Source organism: Oxyura jamaicensis, chromosome 2 (genome assembly GCF_011077185.1).
Source record: "Oxyura jamaicensis isolate SHBP4307 breed ruddy duck chromosome 2, BPBGC_Ojam_1.0, whole genome shotgun sequence".
Classification (NCBI taxonomy): Eukaryota; Metazoa; Chordata; class Aves; order Anseriformes; family Anatidae; genus Oxyura; species Oxyura jamaicensis.
The window spans coordinates 64,065,934-64,092,520 of record NC_048894.1 but is presented as its reverse complement, the minus strand read 5'-3'; the positions used below and the strand labels follow the sequence as shown (position 1 = coordinate 64,092,520).

The window sequence follows — 26,587 nt, the reverse complement described above, 5'->3', positions numbered from 1 at the left end:
GAAGATTAATTTCTTTGCCTAGATCTGAACCTAGCCTTATATATTATAAATGTTTGTTTCAGTCCAGCTCAGAGGATGGAAAAAAATATCAGAGGAAGGCATGAATGAATTCTAAAACTTTCTGACCATATACCAGCATTTAAATTCTGTATTTGCATCAAAAAATCAGTGCCACTCACCAGAACTTAAAATTTTAATGTTCTGCCCTGAAAAACTACTTTCAATAGAATGAGAGAGAACAACAAAGGGGGATGTTGTACAGGAGATGGTTTTGCAAAATGGCATTGATTAAGACTGTAATTAAATGGAATCTTAAAGAAATGAAAAGAAGCTCAGCATACACTTAGTTTTTGAAGCTGGATTTACAATGCTCCAGATGTTTTGCTTAGAATAAGCTTCATTGACCTGGAATATTAAAGTGTGCCAGCATACTTACTGGAGCATTGTTAATGCCTGTGGTAGGGTTTGTTTCAGGATCTTTGGTTTGAATTTCAGTGTATTTTGTTTCTGAGCACAGCAAACTGAAGAGAATGATTCTAAAGATTAAAATTATAAAGGTATATCAAGCAGCCAGACACAAAGCTTGCATTGTGACTTTTTCCCATTCTTCTAAGTCATCACAACTGCATAGATTCATTGTTTCCTGAAAACCTATTTTTGTAAGGCTTATATTATCAAAAACCTTTATTTGGACTACCATGTTTGAAGGATGTTTTCACATTCTATAGAAGACCTGTGTCTAATCAGACCTTGTGGTTCCAGGCACCTATTGTAGCCAAAGGTATCCGAAGGCAATGCATGAAACAAATGAAAAATTACAAAAACAAACAAAAAAACAGCAACAGCAATCACTCTGTAATCATTATTTAAATGCTGGTTAAACAGAGTTTTTTGTGTGATCACTGCAAGTATTTTGTTTTATTGCCCATCTTCCCAACCAGTAGACAATTTGAAGTTGATCAGTTACAGAACATCAACCAACACTGATTTAGGCCCTTGGGGCTAAGAGATATTACAGTGTCTCTCATCTCAAATAGTCCCATGCTTCTTCTCAGTTGAGGTGAATGAGCCATGCTTGCAGCACCTCCCAACTCTACTGACACATGGGAGAACCATGCTAAACTTTACAGGTATCTATTATGCACAGGCTAAAAGTATCTATTATGCACAGGCAAAATGTATTTTCTGAGTTGCTTCTGTGAAACAGTTGAGCTTGGTGTTCTAAAGCTGAGTGACCATATTCAATTTCAAAACCTATGAAGAAAAACACAAGTTGTGGATGTTGTCTTTCACTCCTCAGGATCTTCAGGACCATTCCTATTTTCCCTATTATTTTCCCAAAATCTAGTGTTCTCTTTGTAATTGTTTATCCCTGGATGATACTTCATCTTCTAAAACCTAGCATCACCACCTCTGCAACTGGACATCTGCATGCCTTTGGTGATCCTGGGGCTATGCATTAGAAATCTTGGTGTTTGTTCAAGGGTCCCAGTGTTATCATTACTGTGCAGCAGAAATGCTTAGAGCCAAATATGACATCAGACCAAATGTAAAGATAATAGATTTTTTCCATCCATAGGCTTTTAACATCAGAACAAAACATCAGAAAGATAAGGTAGCAGAACACAGCAGTATTTTTGAGGTATAGAAGTTCCTTGACTGTGATTTGACGTCCCAGCTAGCTTCTAACTTTTTTTCACCAATCGAGTTTTCCTGTGCTCTGTTGTCCAAAATGCCTGCTTCTCTCTGTTCTCCTCAGAGGATGGGGAGAAAAGGTAGGAAGAAATGAAGGAAAAGAGATCACTTCCTGTGCCACCCAAAGCTATACTCTTTGTTTCTACTTCATCCTCCTTACAAAACTGTGCCTCTTTCTAGCCATTGGGACATTTCCTTCTACCTCCTCCATGAGATGCTTTGATTAATGTTACTTAGTCACACCTGAATTAGCACATTCCTGCCTTGGAGACCAAGTTTCTCATTTACAAGTCCTGAAAACCTGCTCCTGAAGTCCATGCTTCAAACTTCTTATAATTGTAAGTACTTTCTCTTCGGGTGAATTGTCAAAACACAAAATCTAATAGTATGGACTGCGCAAACTAGAATACACAACTGAAGACTGAGTAGCATCCCACCTGCTCCCCTCTGCACTGTTAGTTTTGTGGTAATCATTTTGAGACCCAAGGAAATCCAGTTTGGAAAGTCCCATTATTGAACACGATTATACTGCTGCAAGTGCCTCATTGGGTCTCATTGCACAGACTCAAAGAAGAGCATGAAGCAGAGAAACATTGCTTAGATTAAGCACTGCGGTGCATGTTTTTTTAAGTCACTGAGAGGTCAGTGGCAATATCAATTGATTTCATCACAATAACCACATTGATTTGTCAGGTCACTGCCATTCTTCTAGGGTCTCTCTGTGTTAGTTCCTTATCTCTTGACTGTTTTATCTTCTTTCATCTACTAAGCTCAACTGGTTTTTCTAGCTTGAATTTATCCTCCAATTCTCCTACCTGTGTTTGGCCCCTTAACCAAGTCTCCATTCTGCACTACCACTAACCTCTTCTTTTCTCATGGACTTTCATTTACTGTTCCCAAAACACAAAAAATATAGGACTCATAATTCTGAGTTGCTGAAAATTTCTGGTAAGGAGCTGAACTACAAGTTGTGACTTGCAAATCCCAGGGCTTCTATGATATTAAGCCAGCAGAAGAGGCCGTTGTCTGGTGTGTGAAGATAATGTGTATAGCTCTTGTTAGTGAGCCAGAAGCTGCTGCCTTTCCTTGATAACACCTTATCTTTCTCACTGGGGTGAGGGAGAGGAGGGGGATGTTGTGGAAACTCTTGAAGATGGGGGCTAGTAAAGGGCACCTTATGTTTGCTTCTTTATGTAGACTGCAGTTATGCCTCTGACATGCATTGTGCAATTTCTAAGTGGCCAGACAGGAAGAACTGCCTTGTAATTTAATGTGGATTCAAGTAAAGCTCTGGCACGATTTCAGTAAGACACTGGACAAGCTATGCCTCTTTTTCTTTGTCATACTCACCAACTGCATTAAGTTTAACAAAAGCAAGTGCCAGGTCCTGCAGCTGGGATGGGGCAACCCTGGCCGTACATACAGACTGGCCAACGAGATGCTGGTGAGCAGCCCCACAGAGAGAGATCTGGGCATGGGGTTGACAGCAAGTTGAATATGAGCCAGCAGTGTGCCCTGGCAGCCAGGAGGACCAACTGTATCCTGGGATGCATCAAGCATGGCATTGCTAGTCGGTGGAGGGAGGTGATCATACCGCTCTACTCTGCGCTGGTGCGGCCTCACCTTGAGTACTATGTGCAGTTCTGGGCACCACAGTACAAAAAGGACATTCAATTGTTGGAGAGTGTCCAGAGGAGGGCGACGAAGATGGTGAAGGACCTGGAGGGAATGACATATGAAGAGCAGCTGAGGTCACTGGGCCTGTTCAGCCTAGAGAAGAGAAGGCTAAGGGGGGACCTCATTGCAGTCCACAACTTCCTCGCAAGGGGGAGTGGAGAGGCGGGTGACCTATTCTCCATAAACACCAGTGATAGGACCTGCAAGAACGGTGTTAAGCTGAGGCAGGGGAAGTTTAGACTGGATATTAGGAAGAGGTTCTTCGCCGGTTGCACACTGGAACAGGCTCCCCAGTGAAGTAGTCACTTCACCGAGCCTGTCTCAATTTAAGAAGAGATTGGACTGTGCACTAAGTCACATGGTCTAAATTTTTGTGTAGACCTGTGCGGTGCGAGGAGTTGGACTTGATGATCCTTATGGGTTCCTTCCAATTTGGGATATTCTATGATTCTATGATTCTTTGCCTCAGTCTTTACCAGCAAGACTAGTTGTTATCTGGATACCCAGTTCCCTTAGCTGGTGGAAGGGGGTGGAGAGCAGGATGTGACCTTCACAATCCATGAGGAAATGGTTGGCGACCTGCTACAGCATTTGGATGTACACAAGTACGAGCTGGCTAAGCCACTTTCCATCGTTTATCAACAGTCCAGGCTATCGAGGGAGGTCCCAGTCGACTGGCAGCTAGTAAATGTGACGCCAACTACAGGAAGGGCTGGAAGGTTGACCTGGGAAACTATAGGCCTGTTAGTCTAACCTGATGAGCTGAGGTCAACTGTATGCAGTTCAACAACGCCAAGTGCCAGGTCCTGCACCTGGGGCACAACAACTGCAAGCAACGCTACATGCTGGGAGATGGGTGGTTAGAAAGCTGCCTGGCAGAGAAGGACCTGGGAGTATTGGTCGATGGTCGGCTGAATATGAGCCAGCAGTGTGCTCAGGTGGCCAAGAAGACCAACAGTGTCCTGGCTTGGATCAGAAACAGTGTGGCCAGCACGACTAGGGAAGTGATTGTCCCCCTATACTCGGCTCTGGTGAGGCTGCACCTCGAGTACTGTGTTCAGTTTTGGGCCCCTCGCTACAAGAAGGACATCGAGATGCTCGAGCGCATCCAGAGAAGGGCAGTGAGGCTGGTGAGGGGTCTGGAGAACAACTCTTATGAGGAGCTGCTGAGGGAGCTGGGATTGTTCAGCCTGCAGAAGAGAAGGCTCAGGGGTGATCTTACCGTACTCCACAGGTACCTTAGAGGAGGCTGTAGCGAGGTGAGAGTTGGTCTATTCTCCCACATGCCTGGTGAGAAGACGAGGGGGAATGGGCTAAAGTTGCGCCAGGGGAGGTTTAGGTTGGATATTAAGAAGAAGTTCTTTACAGAAAGCGTTGTTAGGCATTAGAATGGGCTGCCCAGGGAAGTGGTTGAGTCACCATCCCTGGAGGTCTTTAAAAGATGTTTAGATGCAGAGCTTAGTGATATGGTTTAGTGGAGGACTTGTTAGTGTTGGGTCATAGTTCGGACTAGGTGATCTTGGAGGTCTTTTCCAACCTAAATGATTCTGTGAAAGCCAAAGGGTTTCTCTGGAGAAAACTTTGTGAACTGTGTGTATCCTCATGAGCACAACTCACCTATAACAAAAGGCTATAGGATGGTCAAATCCCATTAAAATATCTCAGCTGAGTGTCTTAAAGTTGTTATCCAGGCTAGCGAGAGCCTGGTTGCTTTGCAGCTGCAGAATGCAGGAATACATAGCACAACAAGTTTCTTCGTAAGCTACAGCTTGGTAATCAGTAGACACTCTTGTTAGCTAGACTGCTTGTGGTTGTTAGCACAAAGGTGTACAAGTCTGAGGAAGATATTATTGACTGAGACTGAGTGTTTTAGAATCAGGGAATAATTTAGGTTAGATGGAAGCTATGGAGCTTACAGCAGGTCTAAGTAGATCAGATTGCTTGGGGACTTGTACACCCCAGTCTTGAAAAACTCCAGAGATGGAAATTTCACAACCTTCCTGGGCAACTCGGTCTTACTATTGGAGATGAGTAAGTAGCCTTAATCTTCTGTGGGGAGACAAAAATATCTTTTTATTCAGAAGTGGCTGCCTCTACACAAGCCTCACAAGAGAATGCAAACTGTGCATTCTCTCCTGGATTTTCTCTCAGCATGGTCTATAAATACTGCTCATGAATAATAAAAGTACTTAGTTGTTCATAGTGATGAAAGGGGCATAGATGTGTTTGGCCTCTTTTATTTATAAATTTTCAGTCATAATCTGTAAACTGATTGAAAGCTTCCATCTGATAGTGGCCTCCTCGTGATGCACCTAAAGTCTTAGCAGAGACTTGATGCTGGAATGCTTTAAGCTCAGAGGATTATTGCACTTAGAGGAAACATGAAGGAAAAGGTCAAAAAGTCTGCTGAAATGTTTACTCAGAGTACATTGTATACTGCAGTCCTGAGGTCTGCTGGGGTGGCTTGGAACTTTTGTAATACAAAGGAACAAAAAAGATCTGCAGTGGGTATTACACTATTTTTCTGCATTTCTTCCACTGTGCAGACTTTCTACTTTGTCCTTCCACTGTACATTCTACTCTCCTGTTCAAGCTAGTACTAAAACCGAAATCCTGCTTTTTGTGCTACCTACACCTTTATCTCCTGGAGGCTTAAGCTTCAGCAGATAGGCATTATGATATATGATAGGCATTACGATATGGAGTAGTTGGATCAGTAAAACCTCAGAAAATAAAAATATAAAAACTCACACCAAAAAAAAACACAACACATTAGGACTAAGTTCTTATGAATAATTTGCATACATGATGGCTAAGATTTCAAAGAGTAGCATAGGTAGTAATGCACTATGACAGTACTTCATTGAGAAAGTTGATTTAGATTTGAGCCAACATAGCATGCAAACTGCATGCTCTTCCTAGGAATTTAATGTCTTTTTTTTTTTTTTCTGTTAGTATTTCCTTCTGTTCTAAAAGATCCTGAAAAAAAAATAGTAAAATCCAAACTGAATCTTTAAGCTTTATAATTATCCAACAAGCAGATGGTAAAAGCTCTGCAAATTGCACTTAAAAATATGTTCTAGAATTTCAGCAAGAACTGATTATGCAGTTCTTTCTTTGCATCCTTTAGCACACTCCAGCTTCTTTTGTTGACTGCTATTGAAGGTTTTAAAGAGGCAAACAATATTTAATATGGCCTTTTTCCAGAAAAATGTGTTGAAGGCACATATATTGGCTGTTGTTACTGTCGAGACTAGCCTGGTTATATTAAACTCTGGGGACAGCGAGGGAATGGTGGCATGCAAAGCCAAACTTTTCCCTCTGTGTGTTATGCTTCCTACCAATCTAAATCTATAGTGAAAGTACAAGCAGCAACTAAGTGAGAGGGGTCTGACAGCGAAAATGACTGGGCCATGCAATAAAGATAGTAGGGGGCTAAAATGAGGAGAGGACGAATCCTTTTCTGTTGCTGTTTAGAGAAAGTGAAAGGTTCCTCATGCTCATTTCTGTGCTGTTCAGAGGAGTCTGTGTTTATGCTGAAGGAGGAAAAGACTGAAAAAGATGCTTATTATATTGTAGGAGGCTTCTTGCTTTATTTCAGTACCGTGAGCTGCTAAGCTCACTGGGAGATATGTATAGAAACTGCATGCTATTCCTAGGGATTTGTTGTCTTTTTTTTTTTTTTCCTAATTTGAGAAACATGTGAGAGCTTATTCAAGTGAGAAGATTTGATAGTGTGTGCTGCTGTCAGGCCCAGTGGAGGCAGATGTTTATGAAAGCTTCCACCTACTGCTTTGCCAGCATGCCTTAATCTTCCTTTGCAGCCACTTGGGTATTCCAGGTTTCTGCACTGCTCGCATGTAATTACAAAGTGCTTTTTGGTGGTGGGGAAGCCTCTGAAGGCTGGGAGGGTCTGCCAGTTCAAAGGCACCCTGAAAGCTTGAGTGTCTATTCACAGCTTGTCTAATCTCCCTTTTCCTCCTCCTTCCCTTTATCGGCTTTCTCTTCATGCTGAATGCTGCCTCCACTCACCTCCTGAATGTCTGCCTGCTTGCCTACTCATCTGAATTTCCTGTCACTTGTACCTCTGTTACACCTTGCAAACAGTTAGCTTGCTGCTTCAGCTCAGCCTCTTGTTCTTCGTCTGAGCTTGCTCAGGGTTTGACTCTACTGGACTTGCTTTCTGTCTTTCCCTACACTTACATCTTCCAAAGGTTTTACATTTTACAATTTTCTGAGATCCCCTCAAACACAACTGCCCTGCAAACCAGAGGATCCATCATGAGCAGTTGAACTGAGATGAAAGCTCTTTAGTTCTGTGTGACTGACCTCGTGACCTGCAAGAGACATGGCAGGTTCCAGGCTATCAGCCTAGAAAGTTTGGCAAGAGTATAGAACTATGTTAGAACAAGTGAGATTTTGGGGGCAAAATCTGCAAAACTTACTTGTCATTTAACCTCTTTTTTGTGTATGTGAAAGTATTCCCTAAATGAGTGTATTCCATGCACAGTCATTTCCCCTGACCTTCAAATAAACTGTTCTGAACTACAAGCAACAGACTTAATATGAGTCATTTATAAAAGCAAAAAATCCAGTCATCCCTTTTATATTCTGATCTTAACTTTGTCCATTGTAGGCTGGTGATCTCAGTGGCCAGTAGAGAGTTTCTGAGATAATAACTGTCCATTTAATTGCTTTGAAATAAGTCTTTTGGTCTGTCTAGCAATTTCAAGCCACACTCTTACTTTTTCTGGATAAGTTACTTCACCAAAGATATCTGCAATCTGATCATTCTCCATAATTTGGACATGAGAAGTGACAATAAAAATACAGATTATCAGCAGGGAATGTTAGTCTGTGTATGCATTTTGGGAAGCCATGCTTCTCACTATCATCAAGAATTAATTTGATTAGTCATGTGGACAGAAGCGTGGGGGCAATTTGTGCTGAGAGCAATGTTTGTACAAGCTGATTGACTTCATTACAATTGCCTGTGATGTAAAGTTCAGTTTGACCTATTTTCTTAAATGTTCCTTAAAGCCAGATGACTTAAACCTTTCTGAAGACAGGGCAGACAGAGCACTGCTCAGTCCTTGAATGCCTGTGACAAGGAATTGAACATGTTAAACTTCTGGGATTTTGTGGTATTCATGTCTATCCAACACACTGTAAAAGGGATGGAGTTTCAGGATATGCCAACTCTCAGATCCAGAAAGACTGAGGTTTTCTCAGGTGCCTCAAGTTGATCACCAAAGATTTTAGGTACTAGCAATTGCAAGTAATTATTTTTTTTTTTTTCTCAGCAGTTTCTTCTACTTCCATCTTGAGCTGTGTACAATTCTGGAGAAAATAGTAAGAAAACTAGAGCGGTGTTCTGCTTTATATGCTGTCTTTGCATTCAAGAGTCTCCAGTCTGGCAGTTCCAACTCGTCAGTTTGTTACACATCAGAAGCTTGATTGGATCCACAGTTTCAAGTTTCTTCTCCGCTTGTTGAAAATTCAGGGCTTCTGCTGTATTTTCTGTTACTTTAAGCAAAACATTTGATTTTGTTAACATTAGTATTCTTGTTCTGAAACAATTGTAATACAAGTCTCAGGAATCCTCCTATTGTCCTGTTTGCTTTGTTTTGTTCAGCTGTAGCTTTACTTACAGCCAACAAAATGAATGTGCCTTATTTCTGTATCCATAGGAAGAGGTATAAAACGAACTCATGATGTGGGAGCAGTTCTGCCTGTTTGGCACCTAGAGCTGGCCATTTCTTGCCTTCATTTACTCCAAAGGCTTTGAATACTCCTCTGGACCCTCTCCTTCCCATTTTCATTGCTAGGAGCATTTCTGACAATTTCACATCCAGTTTTTCCCCCGGGGGCTTGCTAGATGCACACACACGTGTTCTGCCTTCTCCCTTTGCTGAGCTTTTTTTAGTGTGCTGTGGGGGAGCATAACCTTGTGAGGAATGATAGTTGCAGCCACGTACCTGACTGCAGGTTTATTTCTGTGGTGGTTGTGTTTTGTTGTTGTTTTTTTAAATACTTTTTCTGCACCTATATATAAGACAGTTCTGGTTTTGATGGGAGGAAAGCAGAAGGTGCAGAACTATTTATTTATGAGCAGAAGGAAAAAGGTATTTTGGGGATGGGAGGAGTGAAAATCCACAGTGTGTATTGGACTTTGTATTCTTTGAGTGTCAAGCAGGGAATAACTAGCTAGGAATTTGCTGCATGTTTTATGTCTCCAAGTCACCAGTGCTATTGCGTTTTGGTGTATGCTTTGATGTACAACTATGTGAACTGCTGGACTGGCCAGGCACAACTTGATTAGGATGTCACCTTGGTTTCAGTCTTATAATTGACACCTACTGAGGTGTTTGGAACTGCTTTTTTATTGACTTTGAGATTGTACATAGATGTAAACTGAGGGTGCAGGAGTGCTCTTGAGTCCAAATTCTTGCCTCTGCTCTGCCTTATGTCTATTATCAAGGTAAAAGCAGTGTATCTGTCCATTCTTCTGGAGAGCCAGTTGTACATGACCTGCAAAGTGCTGCAAACAGGTCACTAAAACCCCAGGGCATGCCATGTCTAAATCAGACACAAAAATGCAGGCTGGATTTCCTATGGTGGGAGCTAATGACCTTGATAGGACTGTAGTGACTGTTGGCTCTGGTGCTGGTACTTGCAGTGACTTTGCTAGAGAAAAAACTTCTCCTGTAATTTCAGAATGAAGATTGTCTCTTCCTTTGAGTATCATCTCATGTGAATGATTGCTTGCCAGCAGTTTTACAGATCCAGATTCCACATTGGTTCATTGCTGGTGTTTACCCTTAGCTTCATCAGGCCTTTGTGAATTAATTATGCATATATGTCTGGGGTTTTTGTGTGTTCGCTGTTCAACATTGAAATGGCAGCTCAACAACTTCGCATATGTTGTGCTGGGCATGATGGCATCTTCCTTTCCATCCTTAGAATTCCTATACCATCATCACTGCTTCACACTTGCAGCAAACAGGTGTTCATAAACTCGTGTTTTATGTGTATAACCTTTTCTGTTCATTTTTATCATACCATAGGGCATCACACCGAAATAAAGCAGGGCTTCTCCTCAGTACGGAGAGAGCTCCATCATGGCAAAGTGTGCACAGGATGCGGAGAGCTCCGCATGTAGAGTAAGAATGAGCCATGTGATGCTTCAGCAGTGCTGTTGAATGTGGGAAGGCCAAGGATGGGCACTTTCTTTCCTTTCTTCTCCTTTCAGTTTGTTTTTGTTTGTGCAGAACTCATCACCTGGCTCTCTGGGGCTTGTGACTGTGAGGAATAGCATGGGATTGTTGCTTAAGAATGTGTTTATAGCTGCAGAACTACAAAGGTCATCTTCTATTTTGGCCTGCAGGAGTCTCAGGCTGACTCTCCCTCCTCCCTGCCCTCCCAGTTTTGCTGATGTGCCCTGCAGTAAGCAGAAATGCACAGAAACACTGCCAGCCTAGCACCCTGGAGCCCCCCTCATGGGTCAGATCCTGCTGAACTAACTGCCTGGCAAACAGCCACTGTCAGTGGATCAAATTGTACATATTTTCCTCTTCACTCCAAGCTGATCAGTTTGTTTCAGTGTGTGTAACAGAACATCACATTGTTTGCATTAATCACCAGAGTAGCTGTTAATTAATTTTGTTTTATTTATTTATTTATTTATTTATTTATTTTTGTTTGTTTTTAATTTTCACTGGGATTCATAGTACAGTGGGCAGAGGAAACAGGAAGGAAAGGGAAATATTTAGAAAAAAATGCCAAGTACAGGGGCATCCCTGCAAAAACAACACTGCCTAAATAGATGTGGTGGTTTTACTGTATGGGTTGCTGCAGGGAAAGTTAACTCCATCCCAGCCAGACCCAGTAAAACAGACTGTAAAACAACTGAATCATGGTATTTTGGTTAGAAAGGCTAAACTGCTGAGCAAAAGTGATCATGCCTTTTTAGACTTGCATCTGTCTAGTGTTTTTAAACTGCAGCCACCAGGACAGTGTCAATCTGTTAGCCACAGCTTCTTCAGGGATCCAATATAATGTTCCAAGGCAACCTTTGGACTGCATTGGTGGCAGCGCAAGGGAAATGTGGCTGAGAGGCTTCCTTGTGGTTTCTGATGTCCATTTTATTTATGCTGGGAACAGGAGGGAGCCTGTCCTGCTTGCGGAGAAACCTCTGCATGGTTTAGCTGAGAAGCTTAGGGCAGACTTGACGGGTGCCCTGACTGCCAATGGGGTGTTTGTGCAGTGCCAAAGCTTGGAGAAAGAAGTAACAAAAAGTCTTATTTTCTGAGGTGTGGAAGATGTGGCTTTTGGCTGTTTGGTTCCAGCATCTCTTCTTGCTTTCACAGAAATTGTTTGCAGGCATGATGACCCAAAAAAGACTCTCAGCCAGGAGACACAGAAAGACAAGCTGCAGAAGAAAAGATAGAAAGGCAGGGTGGAGCCTCAAGGATTTTTGCTGCAGATAAGAGTCTATATCTCCATAGTCATCAATTCAAAGGGGGTGCTGCTGTCATCTCTTCTCCATGGTAGTGGCAGTTTCCTTAATGGCAAAGGCTGGGGTGGGAGGAAATGAAGGTGCAAATGGTTTCCCAAGGTTATACAAAAAGTGAATATGGACTGGGAATAGAACTCAAGTTTGTTGATTTACTGTCAAATAACCAACTGTCTGACATCCTCTTCATTGATTTTGGTGTCCACTGTGCAATAAAATTATGCCAGCTTTTGCAGCCACATATTGAAGCAGTGGAAGAGTTGTTATGCTTTTTTTTTTTCTTTTTTTTTTTGACATCTTTAAAAACAAGAGAAAGCAAGTCATTTTCCGTAGAAATACTGTAGTGCTTTCATTTTACATTATTTGTCCTAATACTGATTAGCAGCAGCAGCTTTCACCATAATTACACAGATCATAATTAAACATATTTTTGTTTTATGAACTGTGGCAAATTCAGATTTAAGCTGCTGTAAGGCAGCTCTTGGGAATGAAAGCAATTTGCATGTTATAGCAAAATGCATGTTGCAAGAGACATAGTAGCAGATGGCTTCAGGACTTGTTTGTATTCAAAATACATAGCACCTGCAAGCAAAAATGCACTGGCCTTTCTCCAGGATGATTTCAGGTTTGTATCCACATGGAATCTGTGTTACCCACTGGAGAAGTTGTTTTATTCCCAAACGTCCCCTAACACCTGGGCACCTGCAGTCTCCTGGGATCTGATTGCAAAAGCTCAGTCCATTCCCGTAATGCTCAGTGGTTCTTTCGCTGTATTGTGGACCTGTGAGGCTGGACCAAGTTGCTCAAGAACTTCAGAACTGACCTGTAGGAATAATTACACAGTCTCGCTCCAAACTCTACCTGAGAAGGAAGGTTGCTCCTGTTCCTCTCTATAAGCTGTTTGGGGTTGTGAGATAGTAATGGTGTAACTAAAAATTGCAGGGTTTTGCATATGGAAACTGTTTACAGATCTGAGGTGAATTTGTTTCCTTCTTATTTTGCTATAAGAAGCAGATCTTTGTATTTGAACAGTCTTTATAAGTGTTCCCTCTCCATCATATGCAAATACCTTCAGAGTACCTTGCAAAATGATGTTTTTTTCTTGAAAAATAGAAACTTCTGCATGTCCACTCTTTAGCCAAGGAGCTGAGATGTCAAGTCATTGGAAGTAAGGTCATAGAGAGAGAGACTGCAGAAGACTGATACCTGACCCAGTTTTTCATGCCTTAAGTCCTACCCAGTTCCTTAACTACAAGACCAATTTGCCTTACAAAACCAGCTCTGCTGGTCTGCATCTCTGCTGAATATATCACACTAGTTTCCTTTCCTAAAATAGGAGAGGCACACTACCACACTACTGAAGACAGCATTTCCCAAATTCAGGGCAGTTGACATAGAAATTTGCATTCTTTTCCTGACCCATTTCTCTAATACAGCAGTGCTGGGTGCCTGTAATAGGCAGTACTGTATTCTGAAAAAGTTTAGGAGGTGAATTCTGGCCATGTCTTCTGCTTACCTAATTACTTTCTGAATCACAGCCCAGCTGAAGGTGTTCTCAAAGGCAATGACTAAGTTAGAGGGAAATCCACTGTGAGTGTCTGAATTGCTGTGTGACTGGTAGGGGATCAAATTGTCCTCAGCTTTCTCTTTCCAAACATGTAATGGAGCAAAAACTGTCTCAGTATTGGACATTCAAAGGGACAGCTTCTCAGAGCATGAACTCACAAATACACAAGATGCACTTCTTAGGAATTAATCTGCTTAGGAATCTTAGGAATTAATCCTGAGCAGTTCTGCATTCTCTGTTCTCCTAACACTTATTTGAAACTGGTGAGAATTTTAGATGAGTGACAAATGCAAAATCAAGTCCTTCAGGGCAATACGTAACCTGAGGTGACTTGACTCCATTCAACATGATCCTAAACATAGTGCAACGTGTAGGATGCTTTGCATGGCTTAGGGATTGGCATGATTATACTCAGAACATGCCTCAGCCCATGTTTCAGGAAGATCTAACAGTACCCAGTCTGATTTGTCAACACTCTGGAGAAAAGCGAAGCCTTGCAATTTTTTGCCGTATGTGACATCTTGAAGTTTTGGCTCCCAGTAGTACCAGGTGAGAAGTTGGACCTACCTCAGAATGACGTAGAACAAGTAGGTCAGTGGTTTCATTGTGTGCATCTTCAGTGTGTGTGTATGTGTGCATCTGAGAAAATGGAAAATCATGGCACTGAATCCTTAAGTTTCTGTTCCATCTTTCTTTAGGCAGATGTCTCACTGCCTGTTTCACAGGCAGTTGAAGAGAATCTGGGTCAATTTTTTCCTCTCATTAGAGTAAAATGTGGCAACAATATGTAAAAAGGGCAAAGAACTGTGGGATGAGTTGATTTCTTCCAACAGGGAAGAAGGGCTTTGGCTAAAAATAAGGAGAATGGTGGTGTTCTTTACCATATTTCACCTGCCCCAATTGCACTCTCAGTGCTTAGTGCCTTCCAAACTGATAGCTCGCTGAAGATTTAAAGCAACAATACTCATGTTACTAAATAGCTACCAGAACATCATCTCTACTTCAGGCTTTCCTTCCCAAAGCCTGCAAGAAACTAGGCATCCTCTCCCCTGCTTGCTCCCACTTCCCTGCCCCTGTGTTACAGGCACTTTCCCAAACTGCTGTTTCAGCAGGCTGTGCATCTTGGGCTGTTTGCTGCAAAACTAGATGGCACACTTTGGGGCAGCTGGGCAGCAGGGGATCGGTAGGGCATCTGATCAGAAAATATAATTCCCTTCAGGCTTCAGGAGCCTTGGAAGCACCCAGCTGTGGCTGCAGGCACCCAGGGGCGCTATGATGGATCCTTGGGGCAGCTGTATTTTGAGCAGGAGGCAAAGAAGGGGTGTTCATCCCCCAAACAAACTACCTGAATGAATGCAAACCCTCGGCGCTTCTTGGTGAGCCAATGGTCAGCTTCGGGGAGGGAGAGTCATCCTGCTGTAGAGGGGTTCAAGCTGTCCCTGTGAGCCACACATGGGACAGGACCAGGCAGAGGCACCTCCTCTGCTTTTAAAAAGAAGAGAGCAAGGAGAAAAAGCAGGAATGAAAAGCAGGAAGGGTTTGAGGGAGAGGAACTGGCTGTGCAGGCTGCATGCAGCACCCAGGCCCACCACAGAAGGGGTGAGGGGTGGGGGGGGGTGTCAGCCCTGTGCCAGCCAGCAGGCTGACTCTTTTTCCATATAAAATACTAATTACTCTGGAATAGGCTGCCAACTGAGCTGCAGCATGTCCTGTGAGAAGAACTCTGTGCACCCTCCCAGTAGGTTGCAGCCCAGCTGGGGGCTCTCGGGGCTTTGGGGGGGGCTGCCAGAGCAGGAGGGAGGGAATGGGAGAAGAAGAAGGGGGAGGAGGGAAGTTGCTTGGTGCACGGAGGGCGCGGGAAGATGCTGAGCATCTTCCAGCTGAGCCTGGCTGGATTGGTGGAGGAGCAGGGTCGTGGGGGCAGCCAGGCTAGGGAGAGCTGCTACCTGCTACCGCCCCCCCCCCCCCCCCCCCCCCCCCCCGCCCAGCCCTCCCCTCGATCCTTGTGGTGCGTGTGGCAGATGAACGCCAAGGCGAGGGTGAGCGGATGGCGGATTGCATGCACACCAGGCAGACTGGGATGCTTGCTTTTTCTTCTCCCGGTGGCAGGCAGGGCTCTGTTTCAGACATGAGTGGAGAGAAGAGTAAAAAGAAAGCTTTCTATCTAGTGAGGATGAAGCCACAGAAGGAACCCGCCACTAACAATCTCTCTTTTGTGATACAATGTCACATAAGCAAGGAGATCAAACACATTTGCAGCAACTGCAGTCGCGGGGAGGAAGCCCGTGACGGTGAGTGCTGAGATGCTGTGGGTGTAGAAGTGAGGCAGGAGCGTGTGTGCTGGCATGGGGTGTGCATGCATGTACTCCACTCGGAGGCTGGGATGCTCAGCGTGCTCCTGCACAGATCCCAGGGAAATAGGAAAGGGAGCGCAGGAGGAATGCGCTGGGCATCGATTCAGCATGTCTATCAGAGAGGTGCTGAGGGACAAGTCCCCTAACTTGCCACAGAAGCTTTGTGCTAACAGTTAAGGAATCAACTCTTCCCCTCCCCACCTGGTCCCAAGTTGCTATAGAAATTGCTGTGTGTATTGTGTTTTGTTACCATTCCTGTGAATTTTAGAGTGGAGTTTCTGCCTTGATACATCAACTTTTTATTCGTCGTGCTGCAGTAGAGTTTGCTTAACTCAACTCAGTATTCGGAAGGAGTGGTTTACATGGAATCCAGCTAGTGTGATTTTCACCATGCTGTCAAACACATGGGGAAAGTGTATTTTTATTGGAGTTAATACAGTGTTCTTCATCAGACAACTGTTCTCATCCCTTCCCCCTCTCCTTTTTGGACTGAGCAAAACCTCCTGAGGATATTCTGAGTGACAGTATAATCAATCACAGGTGTTGCTACAGGTAAGTATGTTTTTTATGTTTTTGTGAACGCAAATGTTAGAAGGCAAAAATGACAAATTATTTTTATTATGCCAAAGTCAGCAATTAGGTGGAACTAAGAACTAAAGGAAGCATAAGAGTATTCAGGAAAAAAAAAAAAAAAAAAGCTTCACAAATGTTACCCCACATTCTTGTTCAATGTTGTATTACTTTGTCTTGCTGTGTTCTTTTACGTGTTACTTAGGATTAAAGGCACTTGACTTAGAGCTGCCTACTAACTGATGTAGTAGGTGGATCTCATTTTCTGAAGGTCAGCAAAAGGCTTTTTGTGAGAAATGTGAATATGAAATTGTTACTTTCTGAGCTGAGGGTTCTCAGTAGTTGTTGTCACTTGATTTTTCAGCTTTTGTCTCTGAGGCTGATCACTATCAGTATTAGCGTTATTACTGTTATTATTATTATTTTAATTAACCAAAAATTGGTTAATTGGCTTGGTTTGCTCTATGCAAAAGAACAAAATACAGTTTGGGATCTTATGGTCCTTTGTTAGCCACAGGTTTGCAGCTTAATGAAGTGACTATGGTTTTGCTAATGTCTTTTCAGAAATAGCATCCTGATAGTGTGATTATAGTTTTCTTTGATTAGACCACAGCTAAAGCTGAACAGAATTGCTTTCAGTGTAAAGGGTGAAGACAGCCTGGGAAGCCTGGAAACCCACAGTGGGTTAAGCACTCTTACTGCTTATGTTACTACAGCAGAGGGAAGAATCTAATGAATGCTATACAAAATGTTGAGTGTTTTTTTTTTTTTTTTTTTTTTTTTTCCTCTTACGTGCTGCTGGTGCCAGCAAGCCCTACAGATATTAAATGAAGGACTATGCACAGCAGCAGCAGGTACTTCACACTATTAACATGGATTATTTATCCTTAAAAGCAAATGAAGCCATTAGTTAAAAATATGCTTTCCTAGATGAATCGAATTGACCTGAAACTTGACTGCATCAACATCCTTAGCTGTTTGTTTTTTTTTTTTTTTTTCAGTCACTTAGCACACAGTAAGAAAAGATTATTGCTCTCCTCCCTGGATATATGGGTATGCATGGATGTTTATGAATGTGCAACTCTTAACAGACTAATAGGTGTATATTTAAGCATTCAGCTTTCTTTCTTATGCTTGATTGTTTAGTTTCAACCTGTTAGATGCTGTGAGGGGAAGGTATGCACCTCGGCAGGGGATAATCTGATAACCCTCAAAAAGCAAAAAATAGGGGGTAGAGGCTTCCAGACAGCAGACTTCCAGAGCATCTCATCCATCAATTTTCACACCCTCGTTCTATGGGGTAGGATTTCATTCAACCCCATGCAAACAACTTTCATGGTCATCATTTAAAAGGGATGTAATATTGGTGCAATCTTAATCCTTTCCTTCCATCATGTGCAGCTATGAGTTTCTTGCAGAAAGTAAAGAGACTGTAGTCTCAGCTCTGGCTGAGCACACTCACTATCTTGACTCTGATACATTTTTCAGGATGGAAAAATGCCAGTATTTTCCTGGTTGATACCAGTTCTAGACTGTAGGGGTTTGGAGGAAAAGCATTATATAATTAACTTAAATTATGGTGTGATCACAATATCAGAATGAAAAATAACAGGTATCAGATAAAAGTCTGTTACTAGCCCAGGTATCCCCAAGGAAGGTATCTCCAGGATCCTCACAGTTGCATGGCCTGAAAACACCCGAAGAGGTGGATCACTTAGTGCTTTCTATAACAGAAATGCACATAATTTTCCAATTCTTACACCCCCACCCTGCTATCAAACCAATAGATAGTTTGTTTAGATAGGTTTCAGGTCTGAAACAACGCTACTAGTCCTAAAGTACTGCTATGGCCTGAGCAACTATTTTATTTGTTGGTACTGCATACAAAGACCAGAATTCAGTCCTTATGGTATAGCCAAGCCAGCTGGGGTACTGTTGATTTAATGCAGAAATACCATCCAAATCCAGTTATGAGCTCTGGATTCTAGTCACACCCTGACTCTGCTTTATCGTTGTACTATTGCAGTGGCAAAATCAGAGGAAAACTCATGCAGAAAGGAGAAATTATTCTAAGACCACTAACAAATCTAGCAAAAGGCATGGCTGGGAGAAGAGCAGGAGAGATAGCAGTGAAACCTAAGGAAATGCTGGAGGCAGGATATCTTTAAAGAGAGGTCGTTTAATTTGGAGAGAAGTTGCTGAAGGAATTTGGATGTGTGGATGGACTCCCTGAAGTAAGGATAAAGGGAGTAGATGTCGATGCAGCATTCTGATGAGGTGAAAATTGAGAAGGGGGGAGAAGCTCAGAGATGAGCAGGAGTTACAAGAATGCAGATGGACATGGGAGATATTTTTAGCCATCAGACTGAAACTCATGGATGCATTTAATGCTAAATTAGATGGAAAATAGAAAACAGAGAAGTGCCTATAAAGTATCAATACTGAGAATTTGAATGAGCAGAAATGATTGGGAATGGAGGAGTGAAGCTGTATATGAGGGGGAAAGTGAGGTGTTTGGCTTCATTCTGTGAAGTGTGAGTGACCTTAGGATAATACAGGGCAGGATGTAGAGAGGCAGTCAGACATGGTAGACGGAACAGAGAGGGAGAGGTCAAGTGTAGAAAGGTAAAAATCATGCCAAGGAATAGAAGAGCAATCTGGACTCAGCCGTGAATACTGTAGGAGGAGTGGTGGCAGGGAAGCGTTGGAAGAAAAAGGATGAAGAGTTACAAAAGTTCCAAGACAAGACAGGCAAGAAGTGGGGAAATGACACAAGTGGAGGTATTTCGAAAGTGTGTGGTGGTTCTACTCCACAGCTGAGCTGCACCACAACTGCTCTCTCACTTCCCTTCCTCAAAGAGAAAGGGAGAGAAAATACAATAAAAGGGCTTAAGGATTGAGATAGAACAGGGAGATCACTCAGCAATTATTGTGACAGGCAAAACAGACTCAGCGTAGGAAAATTAAAGAAAATTATTACCTATTACTAACAAGCTAGAGAAGTGAGAAACAGACGAAAGAAACTAAAAACACTTTCCCCTCCCATCTACCCTCTTGCACCTCCTCTCCGCCATACAGCACAGGGGAACAGGGAATGGGGGCTGCAGTCAGTCCCTGACCCTTAGTCTCCACTGCTCCCTCACGGTCACTCTCTGCCCCTGCTCCACATGGGGTCCCTCCCATGGGATACTGTCCTTCTCAAACTGATCCTGTGTGGGCTTCCCACAGGCAGCACCTCTTCAGGAACTGCTCCCACATGGCTCCGTACCACGGGGCCCATCCGTCAGGAGCAAACTGCTTCAACACAAATCCCCCATGGGTGGCAGCTGCCCCCAGGCCCCCTGCTCCTGTATGGGCTCCTCTCCACAGGCTGCAGGGAACTGCTGCTGCGTACCTGGAGCAACTCCTGCCCTCCTTCTGCACTGACCTTGGGGGCTGCAGGGATGGTTCTCACTCCTCACTTTTCCAGCTGCTGTTGTGCAGCAGTTTTTTTGTTTGTTTTGTTTTGTTTTTTTTTTCCCTTTCTTAAATCTGCCCTCACAGAAGCACAAACAACATCGCTTATTGGCTCAGCTCTGTGCAGTGGCAGATCCTTTCAGAACCGGCTGAAACGGGCCCTTACCTAAACATGGTGCAGCTGCTAGACTCTTCTCACAGAGGTCACCCCTGCAGCCTCCCACTACCAAAACCATGCCGCGTAAACCCAATACGAAGTGCCAGAAGGATGAAGGGGAATGAAAATACTTTCTGAACTTAAATGTGGGAAAGTGACTGATAAATGTGTAAAGAGGGAGCTTGAACTAGAAGAGATCCAGGTGCACTGGGACTGTGCGATGCTAAACATCTCATGGTATGTACACAGCACATCTAAATGTATTCTGATTTCAGGGGCCTCTGGGAGGGTTGTGGTAGTGCTGGGTCATAGTAGGAGATAAGGTTGATGAGCAAGGGTGCAGTGGTTACAGAGAAAAATATGGGAAGAAGAGATTGGCTGGGTTTTATTTAAAGTGTTCACGCACTGAAACCTAATCTCAGTCTCTTGCAGAAGCCTGAGTCTGGATCCGAATCACAGTTTAGATACATCTTCACTTTACTGTGGCAAGAAAAAACTGTAGAGGTTCAAAGGTACCCAGAAATTACTTGAGCAAGTGATGTAGGTTACCCCTGATATTTATGCAAACAATCTGACAGGAAAACTTAAGTCGAAAACATTTAATCTGTGTATTGAAAGAGAGGGACTGCACATAGAAAAGTGTTTTTTATTGCTGTGAAAGACTGGGATTTTCAGTTGAGGATTTCCCAACTCCATTCCCACCTCTGCAGAGTATCTCTGGGAGGCTTCAGACATGCCTGTCCACATGTTGTTTTGTACTTCAGTTCCATATCTGTAAAACTGAGATAATTGCATTTCCTGCTGGTCTGCAAGTAGACTATGAGATCTTTGGGGGGAAAAAATAGGTGTCTCACTTGCTGTTCCTATGCTTAGTGCTAAGTACTGTGGGACTCCAGGATTTTGGGGCCTCTACATGCAAATGCAGTGGAAATAATATTAAATATACCCCAAAAGGTCTCCTTCAGAGCTCCTACCCAGTCTGCTTATTGTATGTTTCCATAATTCAGGTTTTTGCTATTTAAGTGGATACAATTACGTTATAGATGTATGAAAATCAGTATGGACCTAGATACCGTTGCCATAGGAATTCCAACACTTGTTTTTCTGGTGTCATCCCTTTTCTAGAGCTTCTATAGATACAAGTTCAAAATTGAAAGTGTATGTGTGTTATTCTCACCTGGAGCTCAAGACTTGCAGCTTTTTTTTTTTTTTTTTTTTTTTTTTTAACCAGAAAATTTGAGAGCATTTATTTTATCATCACTTCAGAGATTTTTTCCAAGGTGATTAAAAAAAAGTAATTATTAAATGAAATGGTTATCTTCTAGACAACCTACTGTTCTGTGCTCTGTCTTTTCTGAGTTATTCCCTATTTCCATATAAATGTTTTTATTTATTTTTTTAAAGTGTAGTTAGCCTGTTTCTTTTTTAAAACTTCACATTCTGTAGAAGAAAACGAGCTTCATTTAAAATCAATGATAGGAATTCACTCATTAATAACATCACTTCCAGTGAGAGCTAAGCAACAGAACTGTTGCTTATGTGGAGAAGAAGAGATCAGAAGAGGTAATCCAATCAGTATTATGCCATATGAGAGTATTTCCTTTCTTCTCTTTTAGTTTCACTTTTTCTTTTTTAGTTTGCAATCAGTGCTACTTTACATCAGTTTGTGCTGATATAATACCTTCTGCCTCTGTTTAGAAACAGTTATATCACATCATGAATTGCATTAGAGTTCCCATAAAGGCTCCTTGACCGATGAACAAAACCTATCCTTTTGAGTATACGGTTGTGTATATATAACATTATCATTCATTGCTCAGAAAAGAGGTGGGCTCTTCACAGTAATTTTTGTATTTATTTCTAGATTTATTTCAGTGGCTTGTAGTAAATGTACAGTTACTCCTTTGTTCTAATCTCGTCTCAGCAGAGAGAGACAAAATAATGTCTGGTCTCATCACTGTCATGTCTCCCTGACTTTCCTGGCATTGGGTCCAGCTTAATCGAGAGGAGCAAAGCCTCTTTCTTTGGCTGAAACTTTTAAATTTAAAAGAAGATGAATTATTTCTGTTGCTCTGAAAGACAATGAACACAGTATAATTTAAATCAAAGATAAAAACTGTAATTTTGAAATCACCTGCAGTAGAATCATTGGAATTTCTAGATGTATCATTCTGGATCATTTTTGTTCAGGCTGCCCTTTCTAAAAATAACCCTGTAGTCATAGTGCCCATCAGCCATCCTGAAGATGTGCTGTTGAGAGACAGCTCATGGACAAGCACTGTCCCTCCTGGAGAAAAAGCTAAAAAGCTCCTGATCCCAAATCTGAAAACCTACTAGTAAGAGAAGACCAGGCCTGACTGACAGTCTCTGGAGATTTTCTTTGTATAGATAGCGGAAATTTTAAAGATTTTAAAATATGACTCAGGAATAAAATCCAAATATTTCTCAAGATTTGTTTTTTTCCAAAAAAAAAGTATCATGGTGTCACATATGTCCAAAGAAACAAGGAGGGTAGGTATCCCCCTGTATGTGTTTTGTAGTGTGCTCGTCAGGAGTGAGAGACACATAGGCTCCAAGACCTTGGTTTGTATAACTGAGATTTACTGTCTTACCCATTTCTTTGAGCATAACTAGGAGAGGTGTTCAATCAAAGCTGTTCACTGACTCTCTGTAGCCCAAAGGTTGCAATTTAATTTAATGTACCTCCTTTTCTGCAGGTAGGGCCCGTGTGACATGTTGTATTGGACATTCTGAAAGGAATGTAATATGTACACCAGATATTCCTTCGCCTTTCTCCCAGCCATGACTAGGATGACAGGTTTAAAGCTGCAGTTCAGCAGACACCACCTCCCATCACTACTTAAGAGAAGGATCTTGCCCTCTGTCATCTTTTGTCTGACAGTTTTCAGGCTATTAGTCTAATGGCTTTTTGCAGTATGAGCGTAGGGAATAAAATTAAAATAGATAAATGGATACAATTATTTAATTTATTGTGAGAGATTTTGGTAGCAGACGATGTTTTTTATTTCACCTTGCCTCCTAAGGGAAGTTGATTATCTGTTTGAAAACTGGATAGTAATGATATTTTAAACCCTTTTCTTTTAAAGATCTGGAAGCATAGCAATGTAGTGATGGTAACACTGAGAAAATCAGGTCATTTCAAGAAAGGCATGTCCAAGTTTTGTTAGAAATAGTTGATAATAACGTTCTTTATTTTCAGAAGTGGGCTGAGGGATGTACAGGTGCAGCACAAATGCCAGTGTCCTGAATGCTAATTATCTTTTTAACACAGATTCTAGAATCAGAGGGAAGTGATGGTAAGTAGTCTTGAATGCACTGGAGATGTTGGAATAAATAATTAGACTAGTCATTAACTATATCCTGACAAATGAGTCAAGCCTCAAAATGCCGCTGTGGTCTACTGCATCCATAGTCCATGTATTAGAAAGCATCTCAGAAGTATCAATGATCCATATATTCACATCCACATGGACCATATCTGTGGTCCCTAATGTCAGCAGTCATGTCATAAGGACTATTGTGCTGGCTTTATGTCCCTTTACACATCAATAGCGTGCAGCTGCTTTCACATTTCCAATATTCAGATGCTATCTGATGCAACATGGGTGCAACGTCAACATTTATTTTGTTTTGTTTTTGTTGTCATTGTTTTTTTAACACTAAGACTTTTTCAACCTTGTTTTTGGTAAAGCAAATAAATAAATGAAAATCATCAGAAATGCTATTTCTTCTGCATCACCTGAAATTGAGCTGATACAAGAGCATATATTATGCTACTATTGAGCTTTACAGCATTGCACCTTTCTCATTTTACTTTCCAATCTGCTTAAAATGTAAACCCTGGTAGAGATTGAGATGCAAAGCCGGAACAGTCAGCAGTGCAAGTGCACAGGCGTAGATGGATGGCCAGCAGAAACAATTTGAACCAGAGGCTCATTGAAAGACCTGTTCCTTCTCCTCCTTCTGTGCGTCAGCAAGGCAGGATGCTTTCCATACACTAGCACAGCAGTTTTACTTAAGTAGCTTTGAAATTTGGGTTTGGCCAGAAGGAAAAACCAGGTGCAGAGACTAAAGATGACTAAAGCTTTCATTAATATTTACAGCCCGAAGATAATAGTCTGCTGGTTTATAGCCATAAGGGTAAGGGGTTGTCTTCTGCAATCTGCTGTGGCACTTAAGATTGGATTTACTGCCTGCTCCAGCATCTGAATTGAGAAGAACAATTTCTGACTGTCTAGTCTGTGTGGCTGCCAATCTTCAACTCCTCTAGCAGTGGTTGGAGAGAATTAGGCACAATACCTAAATGGGAAAGCAGGGAAGGACTCATGAAGTTTAGTTTATGCGGCTTCCCTACATCAAGTTCCCTCCCCAAGTGGCAAGCAAATATGAACATGGTTAGATTCAGGAGGAATTTCCTTTTCTCTTTCTTGTGTGTCTCAATAAAATACAGACAGCATGGTGTCTGCATTGTTTGATTCTAGGAAAGTACTCAAGTTACTAGTGTGAGAATGGCTTTCAGTGCACTTCTATCATCACACCAACACCATTTTCCTTGTGCTGTGTGTGGAAACCCATCAACCTCAGAAAACTCAGAGATCTTGCAGTTCCAATGTCCATCTATCTCCTGTTCATCTCAAGTTGCCAGAGCAGCCAGTTCAGTCAACTGCAAGACAACTGTCATTGCTTGGGAGCTCATAAAAGACACTTTCTGGCGATATTTTTCTTTGGATTTGTTCTCTTTTGTTAGTGTTTTCTGCCTCAGTCTCCTTTGGACATTGTGCACTCTGTGATAAATATATATATATATATAAACAACTTTTACAGATCTATATGAAGACGAGTGGTAATTTTAGAAATCAGCCTCTTTGAACTAATACAGCTGTTGCCTGTGTTTGGTAGACAAAGAATATGGTGTTCTTTATTTGCTTGACTGTTTGTGTATTTCAGATTTTTGTATTATTATTGCATTTTTTGTATACCAGTCTCCATTTGTATATGTTTATCTGTAGGTACCCATAAGCATATCTGTTTTATTAGTTTGTTTCCTCCCTTGTACAAAATGCTTGGGAAAATTGTCATTCTGAGCAAAAAAATGTCATTCTGAGCAAAAAGCTTGAGATACTCATCCAGATGTCATGGCTCAGGTCAGTCTCTTACTTGTGAATCCAAAAATGCTCTTTAAGTAAATAGGTTTTTGAAAATCAGCTATGTGTGGCAAAGACTCTAGTTTAGGTGGAATAGTGTATGTGCACATTTGGTGAGCTTTCTCCATGACTTGACATTTGACTTGATAGAAAGGAATCTGCGATACTTGTTGAAAGGTATAGAGATCCTTTGTACAAAACAGATCCTTTGTACAAAACAGATTTGCATTTAAAATTGAGAACGCTGTTCTCCATACAGTTATATGGACAATTTAAATTGCCAGAAATGCTCTGAAGAGGTTGTTATTTTTGGTAAATATTTGCTTGGTGTCAGAATCTTGATAACTTTGAGAGGAACCTTCAACATCTAGGGAAGTCAGATTTCATAGTTTTGTTGCTTTGTACAGTGCCAGCAGTGAAGAGGTCAAAAAAGATAACACTAGTTTATTGTAAGGAATGTCAGGTTTTGGTTGGGTTTTATCCTATTTCTGTATTAAAATGAATTCTCATGTCTGTCACAGTTTCATTTGCAACATTGCAAAATGAACTTAGCTTCCAATTTCATGGTCAAGTGGCTCTTCCTAGGCACACCCCCACATGCTGCTGGGGTGCTCCGCTTGCATTCGTGGCTTGCAACAAGCCACTTGTTTCTCTCTCAAACACCACAGAGAAGGGACAGTCCTATCAATACAAAGGAAAGCACTCGTTACAACCATACTGTAATGCCTTCTCCCTCAATTAGTTTCTTCTGTAGGTGAAATACAGCGTGCTGGAAGGGTCCCTTTTACAACTTTGGCCAGTATTGTCCTCTGGTATCAGTAAGGAGGCAGGTTTTAGCACGCAACCAGCACGTCCTAACCCTACCTGAGAGGGTCACTACATAATTAAGTTCATCTTTTTTCACTCCTCCAGCTCACCTCATTAATATGCTCATATCAAGCAGAGGGTCATATTTTTGCTTCATTTGCAAAATGTTCATAGATATAAGGACTTTTGTCCCCAGTTCCCAGGATGGTCATCCAGTCACTAGACAGATTTGGTAAGGTAATCCTGCTCCTTGTGGCCTTTGCATTTCACTCTAGTGAGGTCAAGATTTCATGTGTTTCTCTCTGCTAACACTATTTCATTGCATTAAATTGATGGAACTATTTCAGTATGTTTTTCAGTGATGATGTTTTTCTTGGTTCTCTGTAGTATTTTTCCCCTTAGCTTTGATTTAAACTCTTTCTCATTTTTCTGAGCTATTTCTGGTTGCTGGACTTGGAATTATTCATGAACTTGAAGTTACGTGTATAGATCCTTTCCTCAACTGAAGTGTTTCTTAGGTAGATATAGCAATTTGATTACCTGATCAGCTCCATCATTTTTAAAGACAGGGTAAATATATACTTGTATATGGACTGCTGCAGCCAGAATAAATTAAACTCAGAG

General features: G+C 41.9%; 1 protein-coding gene across 7 annotated transcripts in view; it reads left to right on the top strand.

Annotated features, from left to right (window-relative positions):
• PHACTR1 (phosphatase and actin regulator 1) overlaps positions 1 to 26,587 on the top strand; it is a 305,056-nt gene that overhangs the window by 141,308 nt on the left and 137,161 nt on the right. The window contains exon 1 of one of the 7 annotated variants that reach the window (XM_035319554.1): positions 15,327 to 15,745. The exons of 5 other annotated variants lie outside the window; for them this stretch is intronic. In XM_035319554.1, the coding sequence (XP_035175445.1) occupies positions 15,502 to 15,745 (244 nt within the window). In that variant the 5' untranslated portion in view covers positions 15,327 to 15,501. Of the gene's footprint in view, positions 1 to 15,326; positions 15,746 to 15,847; positions 16,361 to 26,587 lie in introns of those variants that run through there. One more of the 7 variants, XM_035319556.1, reaches the window with a different exon arrangement.